Source organism: Stegostoma tigrinum, chromosome 9 (assembly GCF_030684315.1).
Source record: "Stegostoma tigrinum isolate sSteTig4 chromosome 9, sSteTig4.hap1, whole genome shotgun sequence".
Taxonomy (NCBI): Eukaryota; Metazoa; Chordata; class Chondrichthyes; order Orectolobiformes; family Stegostomatidae; genus Stegostoma; species Stegostoma tigrinum.
In genome coordinates this window covers 55,888,228-55,902,130 of record NC_081362.1, presented here as the reverse complement: position 1 = coordinate 55,902,130, position 13,903 = coordinate 55,888,228, and the positions used below count along the sequence as shown (strand labels likewise).

The window sequence follows — 13,903 nt, the reverse complement described above, 5'->3', positions numbered from 1 at the left end:
TCTTGTGGCCTGGGGTAGGGGTGAGGGAGGTGGTGTGGGGGCAAGTGTAGCATTTCCTGCGGTTGCAGGGGAAGGTGCCGGGTGTGGTGGGGTTGGAGGGCAGTGTGGAGCGAACAAGGGAGTCACGGAGAGAGTGGTCTCTCCGGAAAGCAGACAAGGGTGGGGATGGAAAAATGGCTTGGGTGGTGGGGTCGGATTGTAGATGGCGGAAGTGGCGGAGGGATCTCACTAGGTGAGATGCTGATTTGAACAGCCAGCACACACAGAATAATCTTTCTACACAGCAACAATTCTATGATTCTGTGATGATGATCATTCTTCTGCAAGAACTAAGATAATTGCCCACAAGTTTTGACAGTCTCCAAATATATCAATAATGGATTGTTGAACATGCCTGCAACTTATACAGCAGCCAACTTTGACACATGCGTGTTCTGTGTAGTTTTTATGTCTCAGAACTTAAAATCAGCAGTGTTTCTCAGTTATCAACTTCTTGGGCATTGTGTCTGTTTAATGCAAATGATTGTTGACTTTTGCCTCGTTAGTAGGTATAACAAAATACTCTTGAAGGGGAATTTAACTTCAGGGGAGAAGCGTCAGGAATGAAAGGTATTTACCTCCAAACAATTCATCAGCAACCAATTTGAGTTAAAACAACAATCCAATATACCAGACCAGCTTGATGTATAATCCTGGCTGTACACTACAAAAAGACTGATAAATTGTTAAGGGATGCCAGTATTTGTACAGCCTACAATTCTCAATTCTTCTGCTCAGGTGGCAGCTGTAAACATGCTTGCTTACACAGAGTCAGAAAACTTCTCTTGCAATAATTGAATATTAAATGTTTAAACAGTGCTGAAGGGAGCATCGGCACTGTCTAAACATTTACGTTAATTGCAGGCAGTTTTTAAACCAGGTTTGAGATTGCACTGGATTTAGATTCGCTGCTCTGTCAATTCAAAGCAATGTCAGAATACGTCCAGAAAATCTCAGACACTCAGATTTCGGCTTGGGACTGAATTTTGAACTTGTACAGTCAGATGTGTTTTGGTTTGTGCCTCTTTTCAGTTCAGATCACCTACTTCCCAGGGCAGGGGGCTGTAGGGCAAGTACTAAGAAGGGGCTTTGGAGCAACCTGACACCTTTACAGAAACATTTTTGAACAGGGGTCCTGACCCGAAACGTCAGCTTTCCTGTTCCACTAATGCTGCCTGGCCTGCTATGTTCCTCCAGCTCCACACTGTGTTAACTCTACAGAAGCATTTTGTTTTAAAACACCTACCCCTCTTGTTGGTGGCCACAACCGCTGTTGAACAGTCTTGAGTGCATTTACACCAACCCCTGCCCAGCAAAACTTCTGAAATACCAATTTACACATTTTAGGTATCAAACGCTCAATTTCAAACCAAACAACTTGTTTCTTTCTGCAAAGCAGAAACTGGTCATTTCAGTAGTTTAGAATACAGTTCAAGTTCTGTGACACTAGTGAGATTTCCTAATGTTCTGATCAACATAATAAAACCAGAAAATGCTAGAAATACCAGCAGTAACTACTGAGAACTAATTTAAGAGCTCATCATGATAGCCCAGTTGTTTTATCCACAGTGCCATGTTCTTGTTCTTTGAATTCCATCATTTGCAGTAATTTTCTTTTAGATTTTTGTGCTGATTAACGATCTTCTCTCAATCAATGTCACCAAAAGGCAGTTGCATTATTCATGAAGGCTTGTGGACAATCATGAATTTGTGAAAGGTAACTCATTTAGAATGGTGACCTTTGTCCATAAAGCAGAAGTCCTTCATGTAAGACATCCTGCAATGTTTCAGCACAATATGTACTGTATTAATTCACATTTTTTATTGCATGAGAATTAATCAGATTAATTGCGAACAAAATAATTTCCTTTTACAATTTCTGCAGCCTTATAAGTTCTTGTCTTCAATGTGTCAGATGTTTTGGGAGAATTAATTATTTTTGCCGTGACTCCTTCCAATGCTAAAATTGCGTGTTCGTAATTTAAGTAAAGTGCTTGCTAATGCTGCAGCAAAGTGTGCCCTCTACTTTGCCCTGGCACCTCGCTTTAGTGTTACAGAAAAGTACTTTCTATTCTTTGTGATTTCCCCTCATCCCCTCCATTTCTGATCCTTGTAACACTGAGATTCACTCACCATTACTAAAACACAAACTGAACATCAAATTTCTGGAACTTGCATATAGTCATACAGAAATGCTTCCACCTTGTCCTGTTCCTCCAAAACCTGTACAGTAACAGCATCCTCATTGAGGGATCTAGCAGTGAAACCCACGAAAGGGGTATGAAGTTGCCAAACTGACAAGGAGAATTCAGGGATAGTACATGTGAAAATTAATATTTCTAAAGATGTGTAAAGTGTGAATTACTGCTAAACAACTTCTAGCTTTGGAATTTTACTTTTCTTAGCAATCTCATTCCTTCAAATATTGTTTTCTAAAACTTTCCTGCACAGCTAGAAGGCATCGAAAGCTGGATCGGGGATTTTTTTTTGTCACTCCCTAATTGCCTTTGACAAAGCATTGAGATGTCTTCTTGAACTGCTGCAGACCATCTGATGTGGGTACACCCCAGAAAGGGAGATCAAGAATATTGGTGGAGTGACAACGAAGGAACGGCAAAGTTATGGTAATATGTGACTTGAAGCGCAACTTGCAGGTTCTGGCGTTTCTCTGCATCCAACAGGCATGTCCTTTGACATGATAAGAGGTGTGGATTTGAAAGGTGCTGGCTAAAGAGCTTTTGCAAATTCCTGCAGTTACCACTATGCATTGGTGGTAGAGGGAGTGAATGTTTAAGGTTGTAGATGTAGTGCCAATTAGGAAAGTTACTTTGTATTGGATGGTGTTAAACATTTTGAATGTTGTTGGAGCTGCATTCATCCAGGTAAAGTGGGAGTATTCCATCACACTTCTGACTTGTGCCCTATCAAAGGACGACAGGCTCTAGGGACACAGGAGGCGAGTCACTTGCCATAGACTTACTAGCTTCTGACTTGCTCTGGAAGCTACCGTATTTATATGGCTATTCAAATTCAGTTGCTTGTTAATGGAAACCACGAGGATGTTGATAGTTGTGATTTGATGACAATAACATCACTGACTATTGAACAGATAGATAGTTAGATTCACTCTTGTTGGAAATGGTCACTGCCTGACACTTTGGTGGTAATGTTTACCAATCATCAGCCCAACTCTGAAAATCGGACACATCTTGCTGCATGTGGACAATGACTGCTTCAGTAACTGAGAAGTTGCAAATAGTGGAATTAACATGTGGAATCAGTGAATGTCTCCAATTCTGACCTTATGATAGAGGGAAAGCTATTGATGGAACCACTGAAGATGGTTGGATGAAGACACTAAACTGAGGTCCTTGAAATGAGATGACTGACTGGCTTCAACCACAATGATCTTCTTCCACTTGATCCCCACATTTCCTATTCACTTCAGTTATATTTGAGCTGTCTGATGCAACTTCTCCACCAAGAATATATTTTATACCCTCTGCCATCAGGTTTCTCCCAATTGGTGTTCAACATGGAGGTGTACTAATTCATCAACTGAAGATAGGAAGGGTGAATGATGGAAGCAGGTGGATTTCTTACACACACTGAACCTGATGCTATCAGAGTCCATGGGATACAGAGTCAATGTTGATGGGTGCCAAAGCAACACTCTCCCATCTAGGCAGCAACTATACTCTGGACTATCCTGCTGCTGAGAAAAGGACATGCCCAAGGACGGTGATGGTGGCGTTCAGAGTATTATTTTTAAGATATGATTATTGGGTAATACGATTAATGTTTGGTGATTTTTAAACAACACTAAAAAATGTTCAAATTTATTTTGTCACCTTTTTCTCTCATGTTTCTTTCTCTCACTTTCTGGATTTGATTAGAAATAATATTAATTATTCTAATTGACATGTCCTACTTCAGACTCTGCGCTGCTCATTAATCACCCTTCAATCTAACTGGTTAACTTCCTTGCTGTGTTCACACTTTTCCTAAAGCATCTGTAAAGGACGCCAAGCTAAATTGGTTTCTAGGTCTCACTGTAAAAGCCCTTAGGGATCATGTGAGCAAGTGTAAGCGTAACAAATTATGTTTGCTGCTGACCATAAACTTTGCCCTTTTGCATTGGAATTCAATTGTTCATTGCTGAGCAACTCCTTGCTCTGCACTAAGGGAAGGATTGTTACTGCCAACCTAATAGATGTAGCCCCCAGGCTAAAAGAAAGGAAACCTTTACCCATCATGCTGCCTTGGGTTAAAACTTAGACCCTTAAAATGCATTAATCTACTGTATATTCTCAATATCTTCCACAGCTAGTTTGCTGAGGTAGAAGAAATGGACAGCCCACAAAATCTTGGTACTTCCATCATTATCAGTGTTTTTCAAACATTTCATAAGGGGAATCTTACTGTGGGGACTCCTGGAAAATAGCAACTCACTCTCAAGAACCACCTGGTCTAGACAGTTTCAGTTTCCAGAAGATAAATACTTATTATTGTAAATTATGTATCGGTGTAATAAAAAAATGCTATTCAGTGAAAAATAAAGAACAACAACTAACAGAAGACAAACAATGGTTGGACGTCCACGAATTCCTTTTGCAAATCCCTGTCAGGGTACCTCAGCTCAATACTGAAGTTCTGCCCAGCTTCCAGAGTTTCCAAATAAAACTGTGAACATCATGAATAATCACTGATAACTAGACTGGTTATAATTACTGAAACTTGGAAAAGTTAAGTTGGCTTGTAATTTTGATGTATATTTTCATTTGTCAGATAATTTCATTGGCAGAAGCGCCTTTATACAATTACACATTGTCTCATTTTAAAGTGATATCTGGCCAATTAACATGTTCACCCAATCTGAGACTGTCATCTATGTTCATTAATAGGGTAATTACTGATGTTGGCTCGGAAACATAAAATGTGAGGCTACCTAAGGTCACAGAGGGTAATGAAATTGGAGAAAGCTGCATGTTTCAGTTTACTGAAATTAACAACATAGACATGAAGGAGGAAGTAATCTACCGGTGACAAAATTTGATGTTAAAGGTGATGAATTGAATTCAGGATTGTATGTGGACTTTGAAATTTTTGTGGAGATTTGGCTCTTTTGGTAGTCAAAAACATTGGTCAAATTGCAAAGCACTGCTAGTGACGCATTTAAAATATTGGAATAGCAAATTAGTTAACTGCCTTTCCCTTTCCAAATAATTGATCTGCTTAATCTTTCAGTTAAAGGAAATTTGGTTATCTGAAATGTACAAGTGCTAAAGTAATGACGCTTCATCTGCTCCAACATTTACCTTTTTAGACTGCAGTTAAAAATGTATGAATTTTTTATATGTTAAGGAAACAAAGGGTTAATCACAAATATGATGCATTCTCGCACATGCCTTTATATCAAAGCCTTAACTACAGAATTCCTAAGGGAACATGTTGCTTCTGTGCAAATAAATGACTACTCAAGATAATTTAGAAATGGCCCATTATTCTCTGGTTGTGTACACTGGAGAATGCAAGTGAATGGCAATGTCAAGGAGTGGAACATTTGAAACGGAAACGTGATGGTCAGTCAGTGAGAGAAGATTGTTTTTGTGGAATGTTGTTAGATTAACTTCCATTTTGGAAGTTATCAAATTGGAACATTAATTTCTGTTGTGTCTTTTCTACCTCATGCTACAAATCTTAAAAAAAGTTTGATCCATAAAGCACCATGGTTTGTTGGAGCTCCGCCAACTGCAGCTGTGGAAATGATGATTCCAGTAAAGGACTCCAACCATCCAAACCAGGAGCTGGAACCAAGACTAATATTCCCTTTTACGCTGGTAATTGCTCCCATTTGTACTATGACAGTACCATTTCAGTTAACATTGCGATTTTCAATTTTTGGTACACAATTTTGCTCTAATTTTGCATGAGACATTGTAATTATCGAAACACCACATCACCACCAACAAATACCATTTTTCAAAAGGCACTTAGATAGTTCTGGGATGTTTTGGATGAAGTTAGACAGGTATTTAAAAATCAGATTCAGATCTAAGACTGATGGGTCTGTCCCTCCTTTACACTATGAAGGTGCTGAAAACATGCAATTCATAATGATAGCACCAATCAGTAATCTTACTCAGACAGGATAGAGAATCCAGAAAAATGCTACTGATGTTTCACTTCGGGAGGTAGTGTCAAAATACATTTTTAGATCACAGCATAATGAGTTTTACATCTCCCACAAAATTTAGAAAAAAAACTCATTTTCTAGACACTATAAAGTTGTACATTGATATAAAATGATAAAGGCTTGATAGTAAATAAACTTCAGTGTTGAACAGAGACCTGAATAAACCAACATTCCACATTTCATTCTATAACTTTGTAATTTCATAGAAGTAGGATTTCTGAGAAGTGATGATAATACTTTACAATGAATTCCTCCTTCACAGGTAGTAATGGATTTAGGCCTGAGAGCTTCACATTAACTGCTTTAACTCCATGAATAATGATATCTTCTCAACATGGTTACTAATCTGTGTGAAAACTACATTTGTCTTGTCATGGTGAGCTATGGATAATTTCTAAAAACATATTTTGATCAAGAATTCAAATTATAAAAAAAGTACATTAAATTGCTTAGAAAGAAACAAACTTACATTGCAGATAATTTGTAAACCATTTTATTTAGTTGGTTCCAATCCATAACCTGCAATTAATTGGTTCATGTAATAAGAACAGTAATTAGTAACAATGGTTAACAGAAATTACCCTCATTAGTGACAGGCTAAATCCAATATGTTATTGCACCACAAACTATGTTCTATAATAAATAGGAATTATGTACATAAAGAATGCAACGTTTTGTCTAGTCCTATTGGACTTTCCTATCTCATATACATTTATTCACAGAATGGAGTAACTCCAGGTTTTGCAACATGATCTAGAATGCTGTACTTCAAGTGCCTATAAGGCAGACATAAACACAACAAAATAATGCATCAAAATTCAAGTTGCTCGATTGCAGTTGTACAGTTCACTAACGGAATTGTGGAAAGGCAGTCTCATTCCCTGGGATTTGGCTTTGAGCGTGCACCCTGAAGTACAATCCTGATTAGTGCTGTAATGGAGGCGTTTATTTCACGAGTTCTTTACCTCTTTACTCTGGACCATTCGAATGTAGAGAAGAACGGATGTGATTTGATATCTTCAAAACCTGATACACCAGCACCAAGCCTCTCACTGGGGTTGTACTGCAAAAGCTGAAGATGAGGAAAACAAAAGTATCACACAGATCCTGTAGTGGAAATGATTCTGTTACAGATGCTTCTGAATATATGCATTCTATATTTATACTGAACCCAGTCACCCTTTGCAAGAGATAACAGTTAAATAATACCCTTTTCTTTCTTTTGCTGAATAGTTCCAATAACTTCAAAATTAATCTGATTTACAACTCACTATCATCCTTACCTCTATCACTGATGAAACAGTGGGCAATACAAGTTTAATGCTTTATAATAGCAACTTTGTCTGCTTGGACTTATTCTGTAAGGATCTGTCTATGCATACTGTCCTCTACATCTAAGTGAAAATGTTCCCACAATTGGTCAATTCAATGACTCCAATATTTTTCAATGAACTTCAATTCGTCACATTATCTACTGTATATAATAGTTACCACGTAGGTGAATTAATTCACATTTTAAATTTTATGTGCCCTCTCCTGTTGATTTCTTTATGAGCAGCATCCATCTGTTTGAAATTGTCTTCTTCACACAACTAGATAGACAGCTTTAATACTGCTGTTGAGGTCCTATTCAATGATCATAAGTGATTGGCAAAGGTTTGAAAACCAATTCTTCAGGCCCCTTGCTTGTCACTGCTCCAAATGAAATTACTGCACTGATAGCTAGGACACTTCTTCTCTAGTGACTGCTAATTCAATTGATATCTATTGTTTTGGATCTCAGGGGCTTTCACTCATCAGGAAGATTCCTATGACAGATTCTATATTTTCGACTGATAAGAAAAACAATAATCACCAGCTTACCATCATCACCTATTCTGTTCAGTCATTAGATAGATCTAATAGATTTTTTACAGCATAACTTGCCTTTCATAAATGGGTATTGATTTGGATTAATTGCACTTACTCTTGCTAAGTGCTGCTTTTGATCACTTTTCTCTGTACAGGCTTTCAGTGCAAACATCAGAATAAGAAGTGGAGAATGCATGATATTATGCCTCTGATCCATTTAAAAAGTCCAGTCATTTGATTCAAACTTTGCATCCACACTTTGACAAAAGATTCTACAATGTGGCACTTCCTACTTCTATATTATTTTGTTCTGGACGCTCATCAGCAATTCTTTCCCCAGGCAGCACGTTCCAGTGCAGATAAATCCAGTCAGTCATCACTGTATCTGAAGTTATACCATCTATTTTCATTAATATAATTATCAACACTTCAAATCCAGCCACATTAAGTCCACCTTCAATACACGAGTATGTGCATTATATACTAAAAGATTTACAGCTTTTCCATGCATTGTGCATCATATTATAACCAATTCCAAATTAGAACAAGGAGGAATTTACAACAGCACAAAGGTCGCTCTTAACAGTAACAGTGGGATTAGACATTTCACTCTTGCTGTTATGCTGAACTGTGTAGATAGTAGCAAATGATTCTTAATTAATTTACTTTTCTTACCAGTTGCTCATTAAACAGAAAACATCGCTAATCAGCTGATACGCACTTAAGCATTCAAAAACCACAGCAGTGCTTTCCACCTAAGAGCTATAAGGAGAACATATTATTCTGAATAGGAAATGAAAGTCAGAAATTAGTGGTGCTAAATCCATACATTAAACAAGATAATTTTAAGTGGAGTAGCCTGTAAAGAGAAACATAAGCACCAGAACCAAATAGGTGGCATATCCAACTTTTTTCCGTATCGTTATAAGTGTTCTTTAGCAGCTGGGTTAAGTGAAACTTGCTTTTTTTTGCTGTAAAGTGTGTGGAAAATCAATGCCGTCATTTTTTTTATTAGTCTTCAATCACCAGGACACATTAGCTTAGGCAGCCCCATTTGTCAATAACCTGAAACTACTATCAAAAAAATGCATTTGTACATTTTTTTATTCTAAGGAGGTATAGAGAAGGGATAGCACACTTCTGGTTAACCTAATTTTGCTGCATTTAGTTTAAATGCATGGCACTGTTGGGCAGGAATTACAATTTTAATTTTTTTGTGATCATATAGTTTGCCAATGAAGAAACATTTAGGATATACCAAAATCATTTTAGCAAAAATGCTCAATTCCAATTGAAAACTGAACAATAAAACCAGAAAATTAGAGCTAAATAGTTAGAAGTATTGCATACTGAGGAAAATGAAATTTATTTATAACAGCCATGCCTAAGATTTTCAAGTTGATAAATTAAACGTTTTGTTGTAGCATCGGCCACAGTATAACACTTTAATCCATTGCTGAGACTTCAACATGTAAACCAAGCCAGCAATCCAATCTAGTCCTGAAGAAGCACTGCACTGTCAGAGTTGCCATTTTTTGATTGAGATGTCAATTCCATCTGCCCATTTAGGTGGGTACTAAATATCCCAAGGCACAATTTTGAAGCAAATAAAGGAATTCTCTCCTAGCCAAACAAAATAACTAAAACACTTGATCTGGTCACTTTCAGATTGCTGTTCAAAGGAGCTTGCAGTACGTCAACAGACTGACTCTTTCCTTAACACTACGACAATGAAGACATTGCAGATTAATTAATGAGGCGTAAAGCACTTCAGGATCCTGAAGCTGTGAGAGGTGCTTTCATCTTTCTTTTGATACAAAAATGTCCCAGTCAAGGTATAACCCCATTTTAAACAGGTTATTCCACACTGAAAGGAAACATCATCCACCTTTTGTTATTGTTAGAAGTTATCCAACAATTTTCCTCCATCTCAGGTGCAAAATTAAAGACACGAACATTTAACTTCTCACAGCTAATGTTTGTCCCAGGGTAACTAAGACCAATTATACAACCCTCCTCATTCCCTTAGGTGGAAACTGACTAGAGGCAACTGAATTTACAAAGGCATCTGCTTTCACTACTGTCAACATTGAGGAGCTTGGCCAGTGGTCTTCCATCTACATTTGCACATGCGCATCATTTAAAAAAAAAGACCACTTTACAAAATGGAGGATCCCCATGATGGAGTACTGTGGAAATTAGCCATTCCTATTCAATCCCTGGCCTGCTCTTCCTGATCTCAATTCGGTCAATTATTCCAGGTTTGGAATGGAAGGAAATAAAGGTCACAGCAGATTGTTATCCAGTAACTGTTCCAAGAAACTTTGCAAAGGCAGCCTTGGCTGTGATATCCTCACCATCAGATAATCAGCTCCTATTCCACATGTAGACTCGCGCATGAGGAATGCCCCCTTGTGTGAAGTACAGGAAGGTTACTGATGCCAGTGTATTATAACCCACCATCAGTCTCTGCCTTCAGGACAGAAAAGATAGGAGAACATTCCTGACAGAATAAATGCAATGAAAAATAAAAAATTTGCAAAGGAAGAAAGGAACATTCTCACTCCCCCAGTCAGTTACTCCATTTATGCAGAACAAAAAAAGGAACTGCTGCTTTGAAGTATAAGCCCTTAATAATTCTATTCTGCAGAATTTAATTATAATAGCAGATTACCTGCTGCACTACTGATCTGGCTTCCTCCGACATGTGATCTGGCATGTTTAGAGCTGTGTGCGTATTTATTCCAGCTGGATGGCACTGAAACAGAGGCTGCAACAAAGAAAAATCAGCCGCCATCGTTGAATATTATTTAGCCACAATTGAAAATTCAAATATTCAATGCAGTCCCCAACCCAGCTCTACTCACTTTTCCAGTAAAGAGTTCAAATAAAATTGCACCAAGACTCCACCAGTCACATGTTTCAGTTTCTTCTGCGATCCCACCAATCTCTAGATGTGGAAAATAGGTTATACATTAACAGGTAGCTTTAATTCAGTTCCTGTCTAGATCTTATCAGGTATTGTTACAAGACTCTTATACCCAAATAAAATTATCTTTGCACCATAAGGGTGGTTGATGCCTTGTCTAGTTTTCTGCAGACATTGATTTTGCTACTCATCTCCCTTGTCGCAGTCCTTTCACAGTCAACAAAAGACCTTCTTTATGTTATTAAGATTGGCTTAATCAGTTTGATCAGCTACCTATACACTCACGGCTGTGTGGCCAAATTCCGCCTCAACTCCATTCACAAGTTTGCTGATGAAACCATCGTTGGAGGTCAGATCTCAAGCAATGAAAAACAGAATGCAGCAAAGAGACTGAGTGCTGAGCAGCATGATGTAATTACAACACTTTCCCCATCAATGCCAGCAAAATGAAAGAGCCGGTCATAGAATTCAGGAAGCTGTGTGGAGGGTGCACCCCTGTCTGCATCAATGGTGCTGAGGTGGAAATGGTAAACAGTGTCAAGTCCCTGGGAGCGATGATCACCACCAATGTGTTCTGGTCAACCCACATCAAAGTAATTATCAAGAAAGAACACCAATGCTTCTACTCCCTCAAGAGGCTAAGGAAATTCGGCATGTCCACAATGACTCTTGACAAAGTTTTTTGAGATAGATGCACCATAGAAAGCATCCTGTCTAGATGCATCGTAGTGTGGTATGGCAAATGCCTTTCCCAAAACCATAACAAACTACAACGTCATGAACACATGTAAGTCCATCACACAAACCAGCCTTCCATCCATTTACTCCAGCGATACATTCTGTTGCCTCAGGAAAGCAACCAACATAATCACCCCATTTATACTCTCTTCCACCCTCTTCCATCCAGCAAAAGATATAAAAGCTTGAAACAAACAGGTTCAATAACAGTTTTTCCCCCTGTTATCAGATATTTGAGCAGACCTCTCAAATATTAATGTTGAACTCTCTCTCTGCCCCTATCCTGCAGCTGCAATACTGAATTCTGCACTCTGTTCTTCTGCCCTGATACACTTTGTATGGTATGATCTCCATGTAGAGCTCGCAAAACACTTTTCATTTGTTTCATACACGAAGATACACAATAATTCCAATCAAAAAACGAGAACATTCATCAAGTGTCTCCCACCTCATTTATCACAAAGCTGTCTTTTTTTTCTTTCCCAATCGCCAAGCACATCTACTTTGTGCAATCCATCTTCTGCTTTCGTGTCCACCCTGACTTGCTGAACAAAGTTTCCTCATGGCCTTCACACCAGCTGGTATTGTAAATGGCTCCCATACAAAGCTATCATAAACGGTCCAGTCCAAAAAATACATCTCTGATTCTTCTACTCTTGCAAATTATCACTATCTTAAATGTACTTTCCTTCTCAAAGTCCTTGAAAGTCGTGTTGACTCTGAAACTGTCCATCCTTCCCGCAACTCCATATTTGACTCTATGTAATGGGTAGCAGACCCTGCTAATAACAGTAATACGCCCCAAATCAAAAATCACAAATGACGTTTGTCATGATAGTGCACCATAATACATTCTTGCTCATTTTCCTGAATTTCTCTACAGCATTTGACAGTCAACCACAATGTCTTCCAATGCCTGTCCTCTACTGCCTAGTTTAAAGGGACAGCCTTTGTTCGATACCGCTCTTTCACAAGTGAATTTATCAAAGCATATCCTGCAATGGTTTCATTTTTTACCAGCACACCATTATCTCACAACAGGCCTTGGTAAGTATATAGTTTCAAGTGATAAGGGGATAACATGGATAAATGTTGCTAACATTGATGAATAGCCATGAACTGGAATGGAGCAGCAGATTTGAAGGACTGAGTGGCCTACTACTGTTCTAAAATGTAGGTTGTTCTTCTGGACTCTAGCCAAGGAAAAGTAATATCTAAGCGCGCACGCAGGCATAAAACTACTCCGCATCAGCACAAATCAAATCGTTTAACCGCCCTAAAGGTGAGATAGTGACTTTATTTACATAAGGCTCAAATATGTCTGAGCGAGTTAGTTTGGTTTAGTTAGCAGAAGCGTTTCTTTGAAGTGAAAGAATAAATTTTGCTCTATTACATCAAGCAAAAGAATAAGGTATGCAATGTGGTCACTGAATAAACACTACTGTATTTTTAGTCTGTTTTCTTTGTTAATTTCATACAAAAGGAATTTACTGCCCTGAGACTCTCCAAGAACTTCCCGGAAATATTAGTCTTAAATGATGAAGTTTACAAAACCTGGCTTCCAAATATTGCTCACACTCACACTAGCAGATGCCAAAGGTCCTCAGAATGACAGCAGGGCACTGCTCGCCACATCCAGGGCAGACTGCACAATACAAGTGGACTTTGCATCAGAAACATTCAAGAGGTCAAACAGCCTCTGGAGTTGGTTGGATATACCTTCTGCAAACTTGGCCCATCCAACTCTAGTGGTCTGCACCCCAACCAGTGCCAGTTAGACATGTTCAGCTGCATGGGCTATCACGCTCAGTGTTACTTAAAGAGTCAAATGATCCAACTTTTCTATTTGCTTATTTGATATTGAGAAGACAGTTGCTGGCTAGGCCAGCATTTATTGCCCATTCCTAATTGACTTTAGGAAGGTGATGAAGAGCCTCCTTTCTCAACCACTGCAGTCCAATATTATTAGGGTGGAAATTCCAGATTTTGATAGTGGTGGTGAAGGAACACCAATATAATTTTGAAGTAGGGACAATGAGAGACTTTGAGGGAAAGCTGCAGATGATAACACTAGCACATATCTGCTGCCTTTGTCCTTTCTCCATAAAAAGTTGAGAGTTTGGATGGTGTTATAAAAGCAGCCTTGTTGA

The 13,903-nt window shown here is 38.5% G+C and overlaps 1 protein-coding gene across 2 annotated transcripts in view; it reads right to left on the bottom strand.

Moving 5' to 3' along the window:
- Positions 1 to 6,712: 6,712 nt before the first annotated feature.
- The window catches only part of rps6kc1 (ribosomal protein S6 kinase polypeptide 1), a 161,486-nt gene continuing 154,295 nt past the window's right edge, over positions 6,713 to 13,903 (bottom strand). For both annotated transcript variants that reach the window (XM_048536017.2, XM_048536018.2), the window contains 3 exons: positions 10,954 to 11,036; positions 10,761 to 10,856; positions 6,713 to 7,307 (listed from right to left, as the gene is read on the bottom strand). In XM_048536017.2, the coding sequence (XP_048391974.2) occupies positions 7,197 to 7,307; positions 10,761 to 10,856; positions 10,954 to 11,036 (290 nt within the window). In that variant the 3' untranslated portion in view covers positions 6,713 to 7,196. The remainder of the gene's footprint in view (positions 7,308 to 10,760; positions 10,857 to 10,953; positions 11,037 to 13,903) is intronic.